At 40.2% G+C, this 24824-nt stretch overlaps 1 protein-coding gene across 14 annotated transcripts in view; it reads left to right on the top strand.

The window, feature by feature from the left end:
• tspoap1 (TSPO associated protein 1) overlaps window positions 1-24824 on the top strand; it is a 69550-nt gene that overhangs the window by 3884 nt on the left and 40842 nt on the right. For 11 of the 14 annotated variants that reach the window (XM_084373930.1, XM_084373934.1, XM_084373929.1 and 8 more), the window contains exons 3-4: window positions 23916-24023; window positions 24404-24532. In XM_084373930.1, the coding sequence (XP_084230056.1) occupies window positions 23916-24023; window positions 24404-24532 (237 nt within the window). Of the gene's footprint in view, window positions 1-4218; window positions 5488-23915; window positions 24024-24403; window positions 24533-24824 lie in introns of those variants that run through there. The other 3 variants (XM_084373924.1, XM_084373923.1, XM_084373935.1) reach the window with 1 other exon arrangement.

Here is a 24824-nt window from a genome sequence, read left to right as displayed (position 1 = left end):
AAATTGAATAATTAATCAAAGCTTCAACCATGTCTAAACACCAGTGGCCACTTGCCAAACCTCATAGTTGTTTTCACAGCTCTGCTCAGGCATCCCCTTTGTTATCACAGCAGCTAGCATCAAGGGGAAGTCAATTTTTAAAAGGTGTTCAAATGGGAATCTACGTATAAATAAAACAAGAAAGGAATGGAATGGAAAAGCCGGCAGCGAGGAAGAGGGGTGTGTCAATCTGATGGTGTTCACAGTCTGACAGCTAAACAGATCCTTCACTCATCAAATAAAAGAGAAATGTCCCACACTTCAACCCATAAAGCAACATTACAGGACCAAACAACAGTAATGCAGTAACTGGTAGTGTCTTTGGCAAAAAATACTGCATCCATATGTAGAAAAGTGTCTGTCATCCTGTTTGTCCTACTGACTCTTGGTCACATTTCTCCCCGAAAAACAGCGTCTGTCCCCGGCAGCGGAGCCAGGCGGCTCCTGCAGTTGAATGGCGGTGATTATGTGACCTGATCTAGAGCAAAAAACTTAACCCACTGTGTCTTTGGCCCTTCCTCCACTCTTGTGTTGTTGTTCTTACTGTTTCTGGCAACTTGTATTGAAAAAAATCACCGCGACGGTCAGCCCTCCCGACCGAGACTTCATTGAACTTTCCCCCAGAAAATAGCAACACCCTCCGCGAGTGCGAGTCAGACAGGGGCCGCTGTTTACTGATGGCGATTATGTAATTATGTAATTCGGAGCAAAAAATGTAACTTTGTCATTTTCTACGATGCATGGTGGGTCAGGATCGCAATCACGATGCATTTTAGTCACTGAATGACATCACTGGAGGCAATTTATGAGATTGCATGCAGCTTCCTCTGGAGCCACAAAAAGGCTTTATACTACTTTTTTTCCCCACATATGCAGTAGTACTCTTCAAGACTTGTAAACACAGTTAATGTGTAAAATTGGTGGACTTACTCTTTAATGTGCAGCTTAAAGAAATGTGACCAAATAAATACATTAATTAATTAATTAGATTACATTTATATTTTGGCCACACTTGTCATGACAGGCTTTTGTGAATTGTCTTAACTACCATGTGATAAAATGCTAATTTGCTTAAATTTCTAAATTCCCAATTGAAACAAAAACCAAACAAAGAAAAGTATTTATTTATAATGAAGAAAAGAGGAATAGTTCAGTAGATCAGCACACTATCAATGATAGGTCTGCTGTTATATGTGGAAAAGGTGTGATGACACTGTAAAAACTAAGTCAGCTAACAGCCAGTCAAAGAGCTATTGAAGCTGTTTGGCTTCTCACTAAATTAGAGTTGCTACTTTTCTTCCCTTTTCTAATTTACTGGAGAATGTTTTATGTGACATGTATTTGACCAGTCTCATGACTGCTTACGGGGAGAGTTTGTCAAAATCTGTCAGTGTGACAGGGTGTCAATATCACTGAACCATGACGGACCTGTCTGCAGCTCATTTCTGTGCAGAGCATATGCTGTTTGGCATGAATGAGGTCATGCTGACTGGATGCTTTTTAGGTTTTATGCTCAGTGAGTTGTGTTTGTTGGTTCTGAACACAACATGTGATAAGAACACTAGCTGGTGGCAGTGGTCATGGGTGTATCATTAAGCTCACATATGTTGTTCCTTGTTGGTTGTTTTGCTGTCAGCACCAGGCTGTTCCAAATCAGAGACTAAATTTGTATTATAACTGGAACCGAGGCAGAATAGAAGTAGTGTTCAGTGGTGTCCACATCAGGGTTGGGTTCAGTCTTTAGGCTACTGAAGCCATGGTCTTGTGAGCACACTGTAATTAAAAAGAAATCGACTGAAGCTGTAAAACGCAGCTTTAGGACAAAATAACAAGCTTATTTCTGTGGCTTGCTCTTTTTGATCAAGGCTCTTCATTTTCTCAAAATCAACCAATTTTCCCTGTGTTCCTGAGTGTACATTTTGTAGATTTGGTCTGGGAAACATCACTAGAATTAGTAGAAAAATGCCAGTGAAAAATGATGACAATAAAATGTCTATTTTTAACCCAGCTGCACCCAGCTGTGGTTTTCTAACAGTGACCTTTCGAGGAACAGAAGGTAGACTGTTGCACTTTATCAAAGCAGCCACACTGTAAAGCTCAGCAAGCTTTGTGACTGCAACAAAGGAATCACAAAGTATCAAAATAGGTTTTGACCTACTGTAGATGACTGGAGATCAGGCTGGAAAAGATGTGTTGTGAGTGATATGTGAGATGATTTTGTAACTGCATTTTACTTGACTTTATTGTGACATATAACTCGGTATATTGACAGTGGGCAATATGAAAAAGATCTTAGAACATTGTAAATGTAATTCTATATTTTTACAGAGCAATAATTACATTACATACATTTAAGAAAGAAAATCTGGAAATGTAATTAATACATTGTTTAGACATAGACTAGCCAGATGGGAATGACTATCCATTAATGAGCAGTATGCCCACAATGGTCTAAAAGAACCAGAGATGGTATGGTATGGTAAAATATCTTTTGGTCAAGAAATCTGTATTTCCTCATTGTCTGTATTGTTTTCCATTCCTAGTGTGTATCCAAATGTAATTCACTTTCCTTTCTTTCCAATATAAACATAACAGCAGCTAAGTCACTTTAATGAGCGAGGGTTGGGGCCACTCATGTGAACATGACTGACTATTTGCTGCTTGAGTTGCTGATGGTTGAATTTTTTTTCATGTTGCCACCAGGGATGCACAGATCATTATCTGCACCAACGCTGACCTTGTTAAGTGGATTAGTTATCGGCCATAACATGACCGATCCACACAGTTTCTTGTTTCCGCTACTAGCTGCATTAATTCAGCCACAGTAATCTCTGGCCTCATGATATGATGATCCAAACAGGTTCCATGCAGGAGGATAAATGGATTTTAAATGTGGGAAACAAGAGCACTGGTTTTGTTTGGTACTTGAGAGCAGAAGTAGTTAACTTTAGTTTAGAAAAAGAGTCCGCTAACATAAATTAACGACCGGCTTGCAGCACAACACTGAAGTTCCACAGAGCCCCTTTAATCATGTCATAGTGATAACTTTTTCCTTTACTTTAAGCTACAACCTGCTCTATTACTTCTCAGATAATTAATGATCAGGTTTGCAGTAGCCTGCAGCACTAGTTGTTCATGGGAGCAGAAGTAGCCATTACCGATGGCAGACAGTGGAGTTGCACCCTGCTGACTCAAAATACAGACTACAGATGTCGCTGGGTGGCAGACACAGCGGTAACCAGTCACTGTCTGAAAGCACCTGAAGGCTTCTATATGATAATTTATATCCCCTTAACACAGTCCCCCTTTTTATGCACAAGCTTGAAAATTACTGAAAGGGTCTGTTCTTCTTCCCTTCTGAGTATAGTCAAGATTTTTGTCCTCTATAATCTAACTCTGCCGAGTTAGCTTTTAAAAAGAACTGGTCAGGTGCAAACAGGATTTTTCTTGCTTCTTCTTCTTTTTTTTTTATTATTTCTTATTATTTTCTTTTTTCTTTTCATTTATTTTAGTTAGTCTGGTCTGTGTTGTAAAAAAAAATCACTTGCCACACTGATGTTGGGATCTTAAAATGGTTTATCCAAGTACAATTGTGAGGCTTTGTGCCTTCAAACTATATATAGTTTGAGGATTTAACCAGATGCCACCCCGAATAACTTAACAACCCTCTCGTCCTCGCCACTGCTTGTTAAGGGGATTTATTAAGCAGCCTTTCTCATTCGATAGGCAATTAGATGGAGTAAGCCTGAATGTCAAGTTAATTTGTAAGCCTGCATTGAGTTGTGACAGAGTTTATCTTCTGTAGCATCGGACCTACAGCTTTATATGTTTTTTTAATGACCGTGTCCAAGGCTAAATTACTTAAACATGAGGAGCATTCTTCACCTCACCAGACGTTTGTTTCACTCGTGCACAACTGCAGTAAAACATTCAAATGAGTCTGGACTGGACACACTTGTTCCTCTGCCTGCCTCCAGCAGCCTCCCTGTGTTGCAGTGTGGACTGCCCTCTTGAACAATCAATAGGCAGGCAACATCATTCCAGCGTCATCTCCATGGAAACGAGCTCTAGTCGCGGTAATGATTGGGTCCCGTCTCAAAGCCTGCTTTTTTGTGATAGGGCGATGGAAGCAGTCCTCCCCACCCCCTCCTCTCAGCGACACTCGCCGTCTTACACACACACACATTTTTCCTTTCGTCCTCTTTCTTCACCTTTATGGCGCTGTAACCGAGATGGGATTAAGAAGCCTGTCGAGTCTCATTGCATCTGGATGAAATGCTTTTTGACACAGCAGCATCAGTGAGGACAGACTTGCAGCCGAAGAGTCAACATGCCGCCCACATCTCCGTCGTACTGAGAGAACGGGGACTGGAGTGGAGACCTGTTAGTTAGATCGTCTTGTTTTTATTCTCCATCGCACGTCTCGTCTTGTTTGCTATTTCGGATGGGCCTTCATGCGCTGTTTCAGGGCTACGTAGGATAAGAAGTGGACTGCTCTGTCTTTTCCTTTTTCTGGACAAGTACCTATGGCAAACCCCCCTCAGACGACAGAGCAGTAATGCATGAAGAAACGGGCTGTGTCAGTGTTGTGAGCAGGACTCAGAATCTCAATGCTTCGCTGTGATAAACACAAACCACAGTATGCTCAAGAATGCTACCAGGATGATGACATTCGCTGAATTGGCTTCACGAGCCAAGGCCAAAAATGTCTAATATCCCTTCGGAGCTGATTGTCCTCATTTTGGAAAACGTCACAGCGCAGAATAGGAGGAGGTACTTTACAACTCCTGGTTCATCTCTAACTGGTTTTGTCTTGGATATGGCACACAGACTCTTGCTGTAACTTAGGCGAGGAACACCTTCAGTAACACTGTTTTTGTCAGCTTAACTCTCACCTTATATTGATTAATGAATTTGAGGTCAGGTGTTGGGGTACCAACAACCATGGCAATAAAAGTCCTTTGCTGGTTTTCTGACACTTCACCGTAGCTGTGAAAAACCACTCCTGCTCTTGAACTGCTGGAGGAAGGGAAGACAGTGACATCTTCATCATTTTGAAGTCAACCTCTCACAGCCGATCCGTGTAATTCTCCTCCAGCAAATGAAAAGCCTGCGATGGCTCGGTCTTGGCCGGGCACCTCGTTTTGTCATATTGATCCCATCCGCGCTGTTTGACTTTGACAGAGAGTGATGTACGACCTGTGTACTCGGCCCGAGCAGCCCGAGCCTGCGCCGGGACCCGCAGAGATGGAGGGACGTGAGGTGGCCGAAGCTCTCGGACAACAGCAGCAGGAGTTGAGGTCGGAAGAGCAGGATAGTAAGCAACATGGGCTCTCGGACAAGGCAGTCCCAACCACAGCTAATATCACTCCAACATCACTTTTAGGAAAAAGGCACCACTCACTTTACGCCAACCTCAATGGTTTCGAAGTGGAAGGTATACGCAAGGTGAGTGTGGAGCGTTTGTTGTTGATGGTTGACTTGGGAATGTTTGGGGCCTGGAGACATGCAGGCATAGTGTAGTGTGTTGTAGGATCACCAGTCTTTGTGGTAGGAGACTGTGGTTGTGGTTTTATTAGTCTTTTCTTAGTGCAAACTTTAAAATATTGTCAAATTCTTTATACTCTGTGAAGAAGAAGGATTATGCAGAGTAGGTTTTACACTGTCACATAACATGTATCTGGATTATCATCCAGTTATTACCCTGAACTTGTGCGTGTGCTGCACATTCTATTGACACTTAATCTGTGACAGTGCTGTCGCTGCTATAATTGAAACAGGCTTGTCAGGTATTATGCTGACCTATTGCAACCTTATCCCTAAATTCACACCTCTGCATATCCTGTTAGCATACATGATCCACCTAATGCTAGCTAATTGAAAATCAATTGGATACCTGTGAGATTTCCATGTACCTGATGGATGCCCATATAGCTTGTATCTTTTTTAGAGTCCGACTGATACTGGATTTTTTGGGCTGATGCCAGTACCGATATCAGGGAGTAAAGATTTACGAAATTCATATGTTGGTATATGTACCTTTTTAGTATGATCAGATTTGGCTAATTAAACACCTGAAAAATATGACATATATATATATATATTGTGACATATATATTTTACGGTTTAAAAAACATTTCTAGGAATTAAATTACTCCTAAGCCTCTTTTTCTACATTAATATCTCTGAAAAACGTTAAACACGGATACCAGTGTTTCTCTAATAGGCCAACATTGGGAGATAGTATCAGCCAACTGATATATCGGCCAGGCTCTAACTTTTTTTAGTGTCCCAGTAACGAATACAAAAATTCTCACATAGTGTTTCTATTGAAAAAAGATCTGGAATTATTAATTTGAGGCATTTAAAGGTTTTTTAGTCATCAACCCAACACATCAAATACTGACATTTTGGGTTTCCCATCTCATCAAATACTAACGCACTGGGATTGTAGGTTGGTTTGGTCGCCATCCCAGTGTTCATATTTGATGAGTTGGGAATGAGACTTAAAAACCAACATTCTTACAAAGTGGACCTTTTACTTGTCTAGGTTAGTAGATGCAGTGTAAAGGTTACAGTTGGGGCCCTGGTAGTTAAAACAGGTAGCACAGTGGCATCTTAGAAGAGTGGAGAGTAATACATGATGGCAGCTGAATCAGCTTGAGCCATGTTGAGCTGCCACTCACTGAACTGCCACATACACATAAACTTATATGTTTCTCTACACTGTCATTTCATTGTAGAGACTTTGTTTTTCCTTTCAAGCTTACTTGAATCATGTGGTAAATAGTTTGAAAGGGAATGCCACTTAATGGTCATATTTTCCCTGTAATAATACTACAGTATTTTCCACCACTCTGTAAAACCTCAGTCCTTTTTCCACTACTTGGTGGTTTGAATGGATCTTTACTTGAGGCAGAATCTCATCATGCAGCCAAGGTATTCATCTGTTTGCAGCATTGCCCGCTGTCTTCCCCACCCCCACCCCTTTATTACCCAATCACCACAATCACAGCATAGTGAAAATCCCTAATGAACTGTCAACACACACCATGGGAGAAGATTTGGCCACAGAAGCTGAGAGGCAGCATTAATTGATGTATTAGAAATGATTGTTTGGCCATTTCCGACCTGTGGGGGTCGTCAGTTGTGTTTTCCAGCAGGGGGCTGTCACTCTTAGATTATTGTTCATAATTATGCCATTATTTGCAGTGGGGGTATTTGTGTGGGGGTACCTTGATTGTCCTTCTGTTGGATTATCACCAGTACCACCCATAATTGATGAGTGTGTGTATCATGTGTATATGTGTGTTTATATGGAAGGAAGCCATTATATAATAATATAATGAATCTCTGTAGTCCTATATAAGAAGAATTAAACACTGATGGAAAATGCAGAGCAGGAATTGCAGAAGTGAAGTGGGTGAAACTGTGGCTGGAAAAAGGCATCATGTTTAGCTAACCCCCATATGAATTAGCTGGGCTATAAATGGAGTCCATAGGAAGATAGTTGGTCTTACTGTGTAGGTGATGTTAGTCATCAGATCTAAGTGGCTTAGCCCACACAACAGAAAGTTATTCTTTATTGTGTATTCCACATAAAGTTGTTAAAGGTGATATATCTAAGAATCAGCCTTGTTCCTGTCAAGTTTGAATTAAGTATGTGTTAACAAGGCAGTTTTATAGATATTAGAGAAACTTGAATGCAGAAGGTTTAAGGATAATTTTTTTGTTTAACAAGGAAATGGGTGTAATAATATTTACTTGATTGACATCTTGTGAATTTTTTAATTTTTTTTATTTATTAGATAAAAAAGCTTAAATTGCTTGTGAAACATAGTGAACTCGCTGCTTGCAATCATCTCTCAGCTTGAACCCAGGGCAAGAAGGCCCAAGCTATACTATTGGACTGGATGGGCCAGGGTAGATGGTTAGCATGCTAGCTTCAGTAGATATCTCTGCAATATAATACAAAGACATCTTTGACATCATCTCAAACCTGTTATTTCACACTCTGTTGATAATTTTTGTTAATTTCCAAGTGCTTTATACTAAAATTCTTACATATTGCATCTTGAAAAATCTGTTATGGCAGTCTTAATTAACTAAACATTTATTGTTTAGAAATATGTGTATACTGCGGAAGCCCTAGAGGCCTATGCATTCATACATTTTATTTCCTCCGTTTTCCCGTGATAACGAGTTAATTTCATTTGTTTTCTCGAGATCTCGAGTTATTATCTCGAAATAACAACTGCCATTTTCCCGAGAAAACGGGATCATTTTCTCGAGATCTCGAGATAACGAAACTTTGTTTTCCCGAGATAAAGATATAATATAGATATAATAAGATATATTAGTGTGCGTAATCTAAAAAGACGGTTAGCAAGGCTTCAGCTATATAGCGGCGGCACAATCTAAGTGAGCCTGATGTCGTCGTTAACTACATAGCTGACCAGCTACGAGTTGCCGGGCGTCTCCATAATTTCAGGCCTATCATATCACAGTCATTATCGCAACATCTCGAATTAAATATATTGTTATCTCGGGAAAACAAAGTTTTGTTATCTTGAGATTTCGAGAAAATTATCCGTTATCTCGGGAAAACGGCAGTTGTTATTTCGAGATAATAACTCGAGATCTGGAGATAACAAATGAAATTAACTCATTATCACAGAAAAATGGAGGAAATAAAATGTATGAATGCATGGCCCTTTAGGCCTCTGTAGTATACTGTATATACTGTACCTATCTTCCTGCAATAACCAACAAACATTTGTATTATTCATTTAAAGCATTGCTGGGATATTGAGACACAAGCCTCTGAGAAAGATGACCATGTGCCTTTGTATAAGCAACTCTTCAATTTAATTAAATGGTAATGGTACACATTCATATACTGACGATAGAGGCTGCAATGCAAGGTGCCAACCTGCTCATCAGGAGCAATTTGGGGTTCAATTTTTGCTCAAGGATACTTCAACATGTAGCCAGGGGAGTCGGGGAATCAAACCAGTGCCCCTCCGAATACTGGATGACCCACTCTAGCTATAAAGATCATTATAGAGTTTTGACTGAAGTTTTTTAATTCTGAAATTGCAAAATACTGTACATTATTTTAACTTTTCTAAGCTGTGTTCATGGTTTCTTCTCACACAATAGCTTGGAGGGTTAAGTAGATGCACACCGTCCATTATTGACCCAGAGTACATGAGGACACTGGAGTGCTTATTCAGACCACCTTGACAAGTTTTGGTGCAGTGGTACGAGGTCATTTTTAATGTCCGCTTAACTAAAGAGCAGATCTGTTATGTGTTGTGCCCTTATGATATGTACATCAAAAAGACTGTTAAAATGTTTTTAAACATGTCTTGAATTTAAATAGATGTATCATTTTGTTTGGTAATACTTAAATGTGTGCATTTGCTGACGTGAAACAAGTTGATAAGTCGACATAAAGGTTATGTAAATATTTCTGATGCCATTGTTTTTACTCTTATCATAATTCTCATTCATTCAGTCAACTTTGGCTGAAAAAAAAAAAAATGAAAGAAAAGAAAAAAGTAACTTAAGTACTCAGATTTTAATGAGTATTCCAGTGGCTGCAGTTTCACCTGACCCACCATAGAAAACCTGTGTTAGTCTGAGTGTAAATTACCTGAAGCAGTTGTCAGTCAGTCTTTTTTATTCATGAAAGAAAGAAGCATGATTCCTCTGAAAGCTAATGAGCTTGTTGACTGTGTGGTCCTGTGTGATCACAACTCTTTAACACCTGTCTGGGTACCATATGGCTGCCTCTGTAATGACTGTTGCGTTTACACACCGTGAGTTCCAAATGGAGCTAGAAAGAGCTAATATGCAATAAACCCTGTTTCTTCCCAGTAACTCCACTGAAGACAGTTATTATTCCTGATTGACTGTACTTAACTGTGATCCCTCCCTCTGATGGAGCTAAGGCCAGGCTGGCACAGACTAATATTCTATGAAAATGGTCTTTTGTTCAGTGTTGTACTAGTATAAAGACCTTTGTTCAGTGGCTTGGGTTCTTGGTAACTTTGCCACACACAGTTTAACACCAGCCTCTTCCCAATAGACCCTTTCACATGTAGTTCCTGGTAAATTACTGGGGTTATAAACTTTTTGCAGATGCAATGACTATGCCAGAATAGATTGGGCAAGGGACAGTCCAACAGATGGTGGTAATACATAACCACTGTAAAACTCAACAGATGAAGAAGAAAAAGATGGGGCAGGGCTGGATAGATCTGTATGCGGAAGAAGACGTCTGTTATTATTTTCAGGAACATGGTGGGCAAGGAGCTGCTTTTGTCCCGTGCTCTCGTTTGTTTAATGAAGTTTAAATAATGTTTGTACATGATCTACTTGATTCAGAAACATGCATTCAATACATTTAAAAGAACATCAAAAGAGCATTGGATGGTTAATTTAACAGAAGGAGAGACAGCAGTCTTGTGTTTGGTTCACTTATGCCATGTAAAAGCCTCTTTCATCAAACAAACATAACCCTTTATATTCTTGTCCCTGCAATGTTGCTACCTTCAGTGTAAGGGTCAAAACAAAGCCATACCGGCATTTTCCCAGAAATGTTTCTAAGACTTGAAATTAGACATGTAAATAGGTAAAGATGTCCCTGATTAACGATCCCTGCTTCCATTTACACATGACCCCGAGTAGGAGATGTTCCCAAACATTTCATCAATAGCCTGCATGTGTGAAAGGGGTTAATGAAAACAGTTCTTCCGGAGGCCTTAGGAATATGTGGTTTGGCTGTTTAACTTTGGAGAATCCACAAGCGTGTTTCAGCTCTGACGAAAGGCTGAAGCTCCTCTTTGTTTATATCGGGGGTGCTTCTCTTCACACAAGGAACACCTCTACCTCAGTCCATTTAGTTAAAGGCGACATTTTCTGCCTTTTGAAATAAACCAAACGCAAGAGTGCTTGTCACTCAGTCTGTCAGCTGTGATTCTATAGCCTGTAAATATAGGCGCTTTAACATCGTCAACAATTCCCCTGCTGTGGATAAAATGACATAAGTGATGCTCAGCAAAAATGCTGGAGTGCCATTTTAACCGTCAAAGCAGCTCTGTAACAAGGGCAGTCAGATTTCTCAGGATACAACCAGTATTAAAAGTCAGTTTTGCTGCTGATCTATTGCTGAATGCAGAGAGTGTTGGGTGTTTGACGCACCGACACCAGCCCTACAGGTCAGCACCGACCCAGTTTGCACCAATGGGAGAACTGAAAGTGGAGCAGCGTGTCTGTATAGAAGACCTGGTTTACATGATGATGAGCCTAGCATCCGCTGTGTGAGATGGATATGTTGAAGGCTCATTAAAGAGAAGATCGTTTTATTTAACCACCAGCACGGATATATTCAGTTTACAATGCTGTAAAACAGGGACACAGATTGGAGAAGCTGCAACCAGAGACTCTAATCGATTCTCATCTAACCGATTAATCACCTTATTGTTGCAGCTCTAGTAGATGCAGAGCATATATGTCCCCTTTTTGCCACAAGGTCCAATGTGTGTGCGGTGTGTGTGTGCAAACATGAGTGTGTTTTATTGGCTAGCCATGTAATGACTTGTGAATAATTGATAAGAGCAGTGAGAGGGGAATCTCTTGAGTATTGGTCTCTCACCATATCGCAGCCCAAACATCATTGTCTGTCTGTCTGTCTGCTGTCTGTCTGCTGTCTGTCTGCTGTCTGGCTGCTACGAGCCACAGACGGTCTCTATGGAGCAGGGGTCAGACATGTTTGTATGTCACAACTGTGGAGCCAAGAAATTGAGTGTCACTTTAACAACATATATATATACTGTGTATGGGATGCAGAGAGTACATCCTATTGATTTGGAGACCCTGAAATTTACAGTATTACTTACTGTTGCACAGATTACATTACTAACAAATCTTTCTATCTAGAAGTTCCCATTTACAGCCCATTTATTGTTTTCCCAAAATTATTACAAGGTACAAGGTAAATTATTCATCACCTAAGTCATTGTGAGAAAAGTGGCACTCAAGTAGTTATACTGTAAATACATGTTGGGAAATGGTTTGTGGTGGCTGTAGCTCCGGAGGTTGAGCGGGTCGTCCAGTAATCGTAAGGCCGGTGGTTTGAATCTCCCCCGGCTGCATGTCAAAGTTTTTTGATACACTGAATTGAGCAAGATACTGAACCCCAAATTGCTCCTCATGAGCAGGTCGGCACCTTGCATGGCAGTCTCTGCTAACAGCGTATGAATGTGTGTGTGAATGTGACAAATGTTGTAAAGCTGTCAGTAGACTGGAAAAGTGCTCTAGAAATGCAAGTCTATTTACCATTTGTGTTTCTTTTTCATCTGTACATCTGCTGTCTTTGACTCAGACCTAATGTCACATAGAGCATCTCTGGCTTTCCCTCCTCACATATACATTCACTGTTCTACATCCAGACTGCTACATATTTGGCATTCTCTGCTGTCTGTGACATTTCTGCATAATTTGGTCCTGCTCCCAATCTGCTGGTGAGATATGACCCATGCTGACCTGCGTTCCTCCTCACAATGGGAAATGCTTTTTGCCTGGAGGAGGAAAGGGAGACTCATTTATTTTTGATACACTGAATGTCAAGAAAGGTCACTTAGGCCCTTCATTACTGAGTGCTTCTGCCAGATATACATTTATTAAATGTGACTTGTAAAGGTTTGTTGTGGAAGACTGTAATAGTGTTTAGACATTTGTATAGCGCAACAGTGTTGTCTTGTCAAGAGACTTGCTGTCTTGGCCCTCTGCTATACTGTCAAAGACTGTGTGTGTGTTTGTCTGTGTCTGTGTCTGTGTTAGTTTATTAATGGTTCTGTTGTCCAGAAACTAGTCTCAAAGGCTGATCTGATCTGCCTCATGTTCTGTAAATGTACAGTATCTGCCCCATGGCTAAACCTACTAATAGATTATATTACTTGATCCATATGGACACATAAATTGTGCTTTCAAGGTCAGCCTATTAACTTTATTTTGATTGTTGCCTTTCAACAAACTGCTAGCCAATTCAACGTATTGAAGAGTAAAGTCAGTGTTAAATCCTAGTGTCAAGGACAGTCCAATCAATATTCGCCAACACTCAAACTCATCGATAAGCTGTAAATTCTTGACTGGTCTGGGCATCGCCTAAACACAAATACAACAGTAACAAATGGTAATGAACATGTTAAGACATTTAGTGTGATATTGCATTAAATACCTCTGTAAATACTGACGACTAAACATGTTTGCACCTGACTGGTGATACTTGGATGGGAATTTCCACTGCTCACTAAGAACATGTCTCTATACTGGAAACATCTGGGGGAATTTTCCGGCTCTGTATCAGTGAGCTCTGGGTGATGAGGTGCTGGCTGCTGGCTGCTGGGGAAAACTACAGCGATGACAGTGACTGAGTAGGAGGAGTGATTTTTGGCAACATCAAAAAGCGACAACATCCTCACAGGGCTGGTCTGATGCATTTTTTAAATTAATTTTATGCACTTTCATTTCTGGCTGAGTGCATTGTAGATTCTGGAGGTCAGCCCAGTCTGTAGAATGAAATTGGCAAAGTCGTGCCCATATTTGTCATTTGCTCACTTTGATTGTTTTTACCAAAGCTTTATTTAACAAAGGCAGTTCAACCTCAGTCTGGTAGCTTCACACACTTAAGTGCATGTTTTAGTGTCTTTTTAATATTGCTTTTCTACACATCATGTCATGAATCCAAATGTTGCCTATTTTCCCCATTATGGTAACCAGTGTGCTTTTACATGTTAAATCAGATTTAGTTAAACCTTTTCTAAGTGTGTCTATTGTGCGAGACGACAAATTAAGTTGTTGCTCGTGTGATAGCGGGGGGTAGACGGGGCTTGTATGCAAATGCAATTTTCTTTGACAAGATGAAGGGTTATTTTCTTTTGAAGCTCTCGGGGTTGAACCTGTGGAGGGTCGGGGGAGAAACAAATCATCTCCACTACATTCTGTCTCCCCTCTATCCATTTATGCTGACACTGTACTAAATGGAATAATTTGGCGACCCCTCCTTGTGTTCATCTTTTGACTTTTCTAAAAGCCAGATGTTCTCTGCATGTCTGACGCCTTATTAAGCCCCTTGAGGCACAGGGGATTGTGACATTTTTATTTGTGGACTGTGAGATGATGAGACAGCCATGCCTGCAAGGATTTTAATTACTGGGTTGGTAGGGCAGTCTTGGAATATTTTTTTTTTTTATAAGAAAGAAGCTCTGTGCCATATTAGAGACAAGATCTTGCTGATGGGATGGGTTATCTAATTAATGTTACCATGCATTGTAGATACAGAGGCTTGCATGTTGATTTCTTGGATTAAGCGTGAAATCACTACTGGCATAACATACTGTATGAATCCGCCCATTGCTACATGATAATAAATCATGACATGAGTCAATAAGGGTTTCGAAACCCCACCCTTGGATGTAAACTAGACAGCACATAAAGGTTATGTGCTGAAATCTATGCACTCATATCTGAACATATGGAAGAAAGAATGCACTAACAAGCATTTCCAGACAGTGCATTTTAGCACAACCTCACCCAAAGGACGATTGTATGAGTGTTGGTGGAGGTAGATTGCTGGACGCCCTTGGGGGAGCAAATGGGTGTCTTGTGTTGGCTCTTTGTTCTCCAACGCCATAAGAGAGACCCCCTAATCTGTCACCGTCAGGTACCCTGGGGGAGATGGGTCGTGATAAATACAGGAGGGGATTTGAGAGGACACTTAAGAGGGCTTCTTCATGACTTATATATGAGTGTAGAGAGAGAGCTGCTGTTAATAAACTACCTCGGGCCACAAACAGCTTTCTGGTTCTTTTCATGAAATATCGCTGAAGAGATATTTCTCTGCTTTGTGTGAGACCAGTGCAAATAGAAGCCTAGAAGAAAGTTTTGCTTGAGCTTCAGCACTTCCCTTTGCCCTTTTGTCCTATAAATAAAGTGGATATTGCTACAGTGATCATAGTAATTAGAAAAGCTCAGGCTTGGGCAGCTGAAAGACATACTATGTAGTATTGTATAAACATTTCTTTGCACTGGCAAAATTAGAAGTGGAGTTTTAAACCACAAGAGATTCATGTGATGATAGAGTAAAACGAAGAAGACTGCAATGTATTTCCCTCTAGTCAAAGATCAAAACAGATAAATTCTTAACATATTAGTGACTTGTTAGGATGTTTGACAGCAGAGCAGTCTAGGACACCTCATTAGAAAACCATTGATGTTGTAAGAGACAGCAAAGATAAAAAGAGCCATTGATTTGGCTCTAAATTGTAACGCTTTACTGATATTCTGATGTCCATTAGTGGCCACATGAGTGGACTCTCACTGCTGGTTATAGTTTTTCTGTGTCTGGCCTCTGCTGGTAATTAAAACTGTGTTCAGGAGTCAATCTTTGCAACCATGTGGTGTTTGAGGGTTGGGTTTTCCCCCCTCTATCATTGCTGGGAGCAGTCAAGGCCTGGATTAATTAAGGCACATATCCAGACTCAGCAGACTGCATCCTTTATGCCAATCCTCTGAGCGACGGTGCTGAATGAAGCTCAGCAGCAAGCACTTACAGTTTGTGCATTTATAAAATTGAATCTGTCATTTTCTGACAAGCCAGGGTAAAAATGTAAGGAAACTGAGATAACCTGACTTTAGAAGCTCTCATGTTTATTATATTTGAGCAATTGAATTACTTATTTTTTAAAAGAATACAAGCTTATATGCATCTTTTAAAGAAGCTACCTCCAGAAGTAGTAGTACTACTAAGACACGTTGCAATAAAAACATTTATTTTATATTGCATAAATTCACTTTATTGCTTCAATATCATATATTCAAGTATGCAGGCAGCAGACCTTCTGATTTCCAAATGTGTAATAAATTGCTACTGTGTGTTATCCTTTTTTCCATCCATGTCCAGCCAAAGTAAATAAACATTTTCACATTTTTAGTTAGAAACTATAATTAGTGGTTTGTTGATGTATTGCCTTAATGGTAGACCCTGTGATTGCCTGTGCTGTTGTTGTAATACAAACTGTTTGGACCTTGGCTGAAATGGTGCTCAAATGGGAGCTCTAATACAGCCACTTAAGATATCATGTCCAACAAAGAGCTAACAATGGAAAAACGCATGTTTGTGTGCGTGTGCCTATGTGCATGTCTGTGTCTTTGTCTCGCAGTCTCCTCTGAGACTTACAGTGGGGGATTTCTAGCTGTCAGCTAAAAATGCTGATGTTGGTGTTTCTGTGAAAGAGACTGTAGACATTTCCATACGCCCTACAGAAGCTTGCCGTGGATCCCAGACAAAAGGATAATCTGGTTGTGAGACCTTATGAATATGTAAGAATACGTCTGTGGATATTTAATGACCTATTCAAATTTTTAGAAAGTCTAATCCAAAATCCCCTATTGTGCCAAAAATAGAATAAAAATGTGACATCTGCCCTTGTCCTTTCTTAATAGCTTTTAAAGTCTACTTACATTTATTATCAACATTCTTTGTTTGTATTTTTTTCTGCTTTTCGTTTTGCCAAAGACTATTCACTAATGAATACTGCAAAGATACATGCCTAATATTGCAGTGTTTCTCTTTCCATGTGTTTTCAGTGCATTGAGCTCTCAGGGCCATCTTCAGAATGTCTGAATAACATTATATTTACTGTTATTTCTAATAAAACTAACAACTTGAAGCTGTGAGTAGAGCATGTGTTGATAACACTAATAGAGCAATTAAACATTCATCATTTTTTAGCTTTGAATGACTTCCTTATTTGATTCAGAAAATATTTTCATAACTCATTTTGGCGGAATTTTCATTTCACCTTACATATTGATAATCTCTTTATCAATATTATTTATTTTATGAGCACCATAAAACTTGTCATACACCGAGAGTGGTCAATTTAATATGAACATTTGTTATAATAGGCTGGGTTCTATCTGCTGTTTTCATTTCATCTATCCATGGTGTCTGTGTTGCTTTTCTACTTTAGAGCTTGCAATAAAATGCAAAATTCCAGAAAACCCTAAGCTGTTTCCATTCAGACCCCTCGAGGTACATAAAACAGCTTCTGACCCAGATAATCAAAAGGCAATTCAGGCTGCTCTCTTTACAAAACTCAGTCTTGTCAATGTCAGCTTGTTATTAGAAATAATTAGTAACACAGCACTTGTGACGATTCTCTTTAATGTCACGCTTTTGTTCTAGTTCTTAAAGATAGGGTCAGTAAGTTGTTGTATAAGGTTTTTTTTTTGTATTTGTAGAAAATCTCTTAACATCCTGACAGCAAACAATTAATCAAATGCTCTGAGAGGGAAAAAAGGGAAAAATCCGATGCCTGTGGCTGTTCAGGCCTCTAATAAGTCCTTGTCTACCTATGTATCTGCCAGCCTTCACACACTCTGCTCGTGCACCTATTACATATGACCAGAATCTTCCATGAGGCTCAGCCAGAGATAGTTCTTTCTTTAGATCTGTGCAGATATATTGCTTTAACTAATTGAGCTAGTTGCAAAAGAATGGCAGCCAAAATGTCCCAATACTAACATGCTAGCTTGACAGCAGTGAGTACAAACAATAACCATGTTCCTCGTTTACATTTGTTATGATAATGTTACTGTACAGTAAGTGTTTTCTTACATGTGAGTGAGACATGAGGTAGTTGGATAGAATAATGTGCAGCTCTCACACTACAGACCCCTGAGCCCGATGCTCAGGAGCTTACCCATTAGCACAAAGCACACAGTCCCAGAGTCAAAGACAGAGATGCAGCAACAGAGTCGTTCAACGGCTAACATTAGCCCAAAGCACACACTACAGTGAAGAGCAGTAACTGCCGCACAGAGGTATATTCGTGGCGGCTATTTTGCTTGTGTTTACACAATTGTTGTATTGTTTATTTATGTATTTTTAGAATCAAAGAGCAAAGAGAGCTAACGCATCTCTCTGCTGGCCAGCAAGCGCTACAGGGCAGTCTGTAGTCAGGCAGTGCGCGTTCATGTGATTTGGACAAGTGGCTCTGAAGGGAGGGTTGAAGGGAGGGGGTGGTATTGTTCTGTCAGTCTCTGCAATTTTACCAACCCCAGCTTTAAGTTAGATTGTTTTGTTTGACCTTTAAAACTTCATTTTAATTCCATATTAAAGTTATTTAAAGTGTGTTGCTCCACTTGCGTTTTAATAACAGGGTCAGTGGCATATGTTGGTGCTGGAACCACCTGCTGTCTGACAGCCATGTGATGGTAGAGTTTGTCCTTCACTGGCTGTGCTTAGAGTTCTGAGTACAAGTACAGTCTCTTTCACAGGCAGTTATCTGGGGTAGTGTCTTTCACGCGTACAGAGCTCCTATAAAGGAAATTCAGTGTCACTGTAGGTTCAGTTGTTTGTGTGAAAGGACCTCTTTCTGAAAAGCTGCTTTACAGGAAAGTGTTACCTTCTTTGTAGTGATCTGAAAAGCACAAAGTGATTGAACTCCTCTGTGATTCAGTTCCTCTTCTTCTTAGGTAGAGAAAGACCCAGAGAATGACGTTATGATGAAAAGCTGACCCAGATGCCTTAGAGGTTTTTCCCAGCACTAAATATCTTACACAGCACCCTGCTTTTATCAGCTGCACAAGAGCTCTCACAGCAAAATCAGTCAGATAAGAGTATAACAGGAATAGGCAATTCTCCTAAGTGTTACATAATCACGTCTTACTTGAAATTTCAGATGAATACTGCTTCACTACATGTGAATGGATGGATGCAACAAAAAAACAAATACAATGCAGCTTCCCAATCAAATAGAATAATCAGCTTTATAGCCAGCCATTATAGTGATATAATACAATGATAAATTAAAAAATGCTTAACAACAGCTTGCACTGTACATGATAAACAGTGTAAGTGTATGGTGTGAGTGTGTGCACTTGATAATCAGCACTCCCCTCACTTTACTGTTTGTATACACAGTTATTGTAGCCAGATTCAAACAGAGTGTCGGGAGATGGCTCCATTAGGCCCGTCTGCCCTGCCCAAAGGCTCAGGCTCTCCTGACAGACGTTTGTGTGCAGACCCCTGCCCTCCTGCCACTGAGTTACATCTGCCTTGCTAACTGAGCCAGGCCCATATGAAAACAGCACTGCATAGAGAGGAGAACTGGCTGAATGCTAATACACTGGCCTTGAGTGGACCTCACCACCTGCAGCCCTTTTCTGTGGCAGCAAGAGAGGCAAGGGCAGGGTGGTTTTTAGTTTGTAAGAAGCCAGCATTACCTCATGCCTAAAGAAAAGCCTCTGGTGTATTTCAGTGTGATTCCCAGGGAACAATTACAAGACATGGACGAGCTCCAAGATCATTAGAATCAGAATGGAGGCAGGCCGAGGCTGAGTTCACTCTGGCTGGCCTTCCTCTGAGGTGATTGATTGTGCTTTAGCATCGTCCTCCTGAGAGGAAGACTGGGACATTGGGACCGGCTGAGTCCTCTAACTGATGGCAAAATAACTCAAGGACACAACGTTCATCTAAGTCTCTCTGAGCCACTGTGTACAAAAGGGAAATATCATCTCTGTTTGAATCTAAAAAAAAATAATTTAGGCTGCAATTATTTCTGCTAGTTGTAGTGTGAGCATCACTTTGTGGTGTTATTTAATGTAAGTGGTGTCTTGTTTCCTTTTGCTTTTGGCATCATGTGGTGGGTCACACTCAATTCTAACACCACATGCTATGCTGCTACTGTATGTGAAGTTCAGCACCTTTAACTTACTTTCTTATTAAGAATAAATACTTTTTTCCATTCAGTTTATACTGTTTAGTGCTTTTTGGCCTCCTGTGAAACATTGGACTTGCTTGAAGCTTTGTTTCAGTTCTTCATTACTATACTTACCATCATCGCCCAGATAAAAGCCTCACTGTTTTCTGATCCACCCTCCTTCGCTCTTCTCTCCGAGCTGTGTTGACGTCTGCTGCTGTGCTAACAGCTGGTAATTTAAACTGAATATTTTATCCTGCTGCTTTATGTTTAAACCTTTCCACTAGTATTCACACCTTCCTGTTTCCCTACGCCCACCGTAGTTGCAAATAATACAACCTTGTCTTTTTAAGTTGTTTTTTTTATTCTCTAACTTTAACTCTATTGATTTTACTTGCTTGAATTTGTTTTTACTGTTGCTTCTTTTCACAGAAAGATCTGTTTTTGCTGTGCTGCAAGCCAAGCTTCCATGCAGGAAAATAAAGGCTGATTTGAACTGAAATTAACCAGTAAACCAATGAAAAGCCTTTATTGTCAAGCAGCTACAAGTGTTATTGACAGAACCTCTGAGGTTAGCGAGTGACTAAGTGTGGAGAAGCAGCCACAGTGTACTGAGTATGATGAGTTGCGCGGTGGGCATCACTTCTTGGTAAGCCGTACCTTTAATTGAACAATTCCTGTGTTGTAGAAAAGCACCTTTCCTGTGTCATTCCTTCTGATCGCAGCTGCAAACAGCACAGCATGTGTCCCAGCCGTAATGTAAATTCAATTTGTAGAAAATCTAAATTTTTCTCGGCAAAGATGCTTTTTGTGTCTCGTGTAAGCTGGTGGCTTTATGTTCCAACTCTCTGGTAATCATGTTAAGCCTGTCTTGAAGAACTTTTTTCATCAAACATATAAATACAATGTCATTTTATTTGGAGTTGTTAGTTACAGCAGGAGTGAATAGTTTTTGTGTTTTTTGACATTGTATTTGATTAGATTTTAAGAATTTACCAGATGTTTTGGCTTTAATCCTAACATTAAATTACAAGAGATAAATCAAACCAAGGCAGTCTGATAAGTAGCGACCCTGTGTCCCTGAAAAATTCATGTGTCATCAACAAAGGAAATAGTGTGGTCATGAAGTGCTGTTCATAGTATATTTTTTATGACCATAGACTTTTGTGTGCAGTTTCTCTATGTACCTTAATATATCATCTAATGAGGATTCCATTGTGCGTGTTATCCTGGCCAGAAAAATTGTATGGACAATGCATTAATTTTTATTTATTTATTTATTTTTTACAGTTTTATCTTTTTCATGTTGTAAAAAACAAAGTACCAGAAATGTCTCATAGAGGAAAAAGTAGTTTTTAAAGCATCAAGGATTAAGAATTAGACCTATAAAGAAAAGTTATTACATCTTGGTCTTGGTTTTACTTTAAGGAGCTTATTTTATTTGCTAGCAATTAGTTTTTACTGTAGAATAACAAAACAGAAAAACAGAGTGAAATTACAAAATGCCGAAAATAACCACTTGTAGATGCATTTTTGTGGTCTGTGCTGTTTCCTGTTGATGCTTCACAATTAATGCCCCCCTGTGTTTCACCAGTTGAATGCTTTTAATGTGACGTGGCTGCAGTAGGATATGTTTCATATGTATTAAAAGTAAGGCTGCTGTCAATAAGTTAAAATTGCGCTGGATTACATGTATCTATTCTTTTAATCTTTATACCTTGCATTTTAGTAGGCAATCTAAATACAGCTCAGGAGCAGCTCCTGCCACTATCATTAAAATAAATATTTACCCTAGTAAATACATTAAATGGCTGCTGCAGGGAAAATACAGACCATAAAAAGTGTAAAAAATGGGTTTTGATTTCATAAAAGTCTCAAGGTTAAATTTAAATGTGAATTGGTATAATAGCTTAAGTAGTAGTTTTGGATATATGAGGTGCAGTCATGCTTAACCAAAATAGTGAGATGAAATTTTGCCCTACAGTAACCTAGCTGCTTCCAAGATGTGCCCAAAGGGAGCATTGGAGTTTAAGGAGAATGAACTTACTGACTCAGTGCCTGTATTGATTATAAATGTCATCAGTGAAGCACCTTTTTTACCTACAGTGACAAATAGTGATCACGTCTTTGCTGTGACTGCAAGGTTTGTACAGCTAATTTTAGACAGAAGTGGACATTTACTTAAACTTGCACTTATTTTGGGGAACAGCAGTGAGTCTGCACTGAGTGATGTTGCTTTTAGATCTGCATTGAATTTAAAATTCTGCCACTTTGATATGCAAGTTTTTGTATTTTAATATGTATGTGCTGAATGCTTTTCCTCACCACATCTTGTGTTCATAATTTCAGTCAAAATATTGTGTCTGCTAGTCTGTGTGCTGTTACCCTGAAAACATATGGTCTCTCTGGCACAAGTTTGTAATGTACTAACTAGATATTGAGAGAGGATGTCTGTGTGTTACCATAACAATAGTACTGGAAGATGAACACACAGGAGCCTCAGCTGCTGGTTTACTAAACAGCTGGTCATTAGTGTTGACTTAAGTAACAGGTACGGTAGCATTAGAAACCCTCCAGAGAGCCACCAGATCACCCATCATCTGTGGTTACCATGGCAACATAATCTCAAGATGACGGTCACATGATTTAGATAGCACACCATGTCATCAGAATTTTTGGTATAAGATTAGTCTCCTAAAAGTGTTGTTGTGGCAGAGAGCTGTTCGAGGTTAGTAATTAGGTCCCAAGAGCATCATGGAGACGCATTTTAACAGGTTTACTGGTGTTTCACATGTGGAGACATCTGTCTGCTGTCCTGCTGACATACCACTGTCTATGGCCTATAGTCACTTCCTCCTTTCTTCATCTGTCTGTGCAGAAGCTGCAGGTAGGGACATGCAGACTGTCAAAACTTGTCACTTGTCAAACTGACCACAGGTAACATTAGGGTGAATGTCCACATGAACAGGCAAAGTCAGTCTAGTTGACAGTTTCGTTAAATGTGTTTCACTTGGAGGACAAACCGTCCCCTTACCTCCAGCTTATCAGTTCGTCCATCTGCTCTCACTGCAGCCGTCACATTCATGTGTGCCAGGTCGGCTTCAGTGAGCCCCAGGGCTCATAGAGAGCATCCCTGTCACAGGGGCAGGGTGACACCATTTCTTTTCAGTTGAAAGACCAATTGGGGGTTTAACCACTTCCTGGGTTCCTCCACTTGGACGATAAACTCTAATGACAGTCGTGATCACCACATTGACTCTCTGCCACATTGACCGTCTGCCGTATTGTTGAGCTGTCTCTTCACTAACAGCTCACAAGATAACAAGCTTATTTATGTGACACCCAGGACTGCTACGCTTTATAAAAGTACTATAAAATGTCAGAGTGTGTATATACTGTATTTCAGCACATGACAGCTGACTGCTGACTACTATATGTGGCGACCCTATTAACATGCTAATGTTTCGACCATCCGGTCATGGTTCAATCATCAGTAAGATAGAAGAGAAGTAAAGTGAAGATTCATCTGTCTACACAATAACAAATGAAAGCACATGAGCAGGTAAACAGCATTGAAGCGACTTTGGGACAATACCTGTTCTCCAGAGGGGACAGCTAAACCACATCACAGCTTAGATTATTTTGAATTAAGTATCTAAAATGAAAATGGGAGTGTCTGAATCCTTTCTGAATCAGCTTTATGTAATCACCCTTCTTCCTCTCTCTCTGCTCTCCTTCTCCTCTACTCATAGCTCAATATGAGAGCAGATCTCTCTCATGCTTAGTTAGTGTGTGGTATAATAGGTGTTGAGTGCCAGTGGTAGGCTGATTGAGATGGTCTAATGAAAAGCCTCTTCAATGGGCTGTCATCTGTCAGCCACCAATAGACAGCAGCTATGTAAACATTGGCTGACAGCGGAGGCAGGCTTTCCTGTACGTCAGAGATGAAACATGATTTAGCCAATTTTAGAAAAATGAAACTCGATCCCTGTTTCACTGAAAACAGATTCACTGATACTCTTGTGTTTCACTGTGTTTTTGTACAAAACAAAAAACAGTAGTTGATAAAAGCTGCATCTGTCTTTGTTGTTTGTTTTTCAGAATGGTACTGACTATGGCTTCTTGGTGCGTCAGAACTCTGAACTGTTGCGAGCCCTCGATGAGCTGGAGAAGACTTGTACCACACTGAGGGAGGAGAATGGCCTGCTGGTATGACTAAAAATAACAGAGGGTTTGTAGTCTCAACTGAAGGCTTCAGAGAAAGTAGGCCAGGTGCACAGAAAAGGCAAACAAAACATTTAGAACGTGCACTGTTTCAGTTTGGAGCTGTAAGTTGCTCTGTTTCGTTTTTTACAAAAATGTATCCAGTTTATAAATAGATCATTATTTAGTCAGTGAGTTGGCCTCTCCCGGTGTCTCTTATGAATTTCCCCTGTGATATAAAACTCAGACTGAGTCTCTCTTCAAGCCTTCCTGAATAACTGTTTCTGTGACTTTCTCATTTGGCATTGCTGCGTTGGTGTTGGTGTTAGTGTTAGTGCTCCCGGCAGGCATTGTCTGATGATGATATTTGTTTCCCCTGTGTTTAGCGGAAGAGCAGCGCCCCAGAGACCGAGGAGAAGGTCAGGCGGCTGAGGAGAAAGAACACAGAGCTGGCTGTTCTCGCTAAGAGGCTGGAAGAGAGGGCACGGAAGCTGCAGGAGGCCAACCTCAAAGTGGTACGCCGCACAAACATTTTCGCAGCTAACTGCGTTGTCCACTGTGTTTGCCCTCACTCGACCCAAATACTGACAGTGACTCATTATCAAGCACCACCATCCACATCAGCACATCACCATGAAGTCCTGTAATGAGTTGAATAGTTAAGTATGTGATGAATAGGAGCCTTTTTGAAACAGACCAGCACGCTATTTGGATAATTGAATGCATCACTAGAATGGCTGCAACAACTCAATTTTCAGTAGGAAACATCCTTGAAAAAGAGATTAGATGAAGCAAACCCAAACTTAA

This window comes from Pagrus pagrus, assembly GCF_965226575.1.
Source record: "Pagrus pagrus genome assembly, chromosome: 14".
NCBI classification, from domain to species: Eukaryota; Metazoa; Chordata; class Actinopteri; order Spariformes; family Sparidae; genus Pagrus; species Pagrus pagrus.
This window is presented reverse-complemented; position numbering and strand designations above follow the sequence as displayed.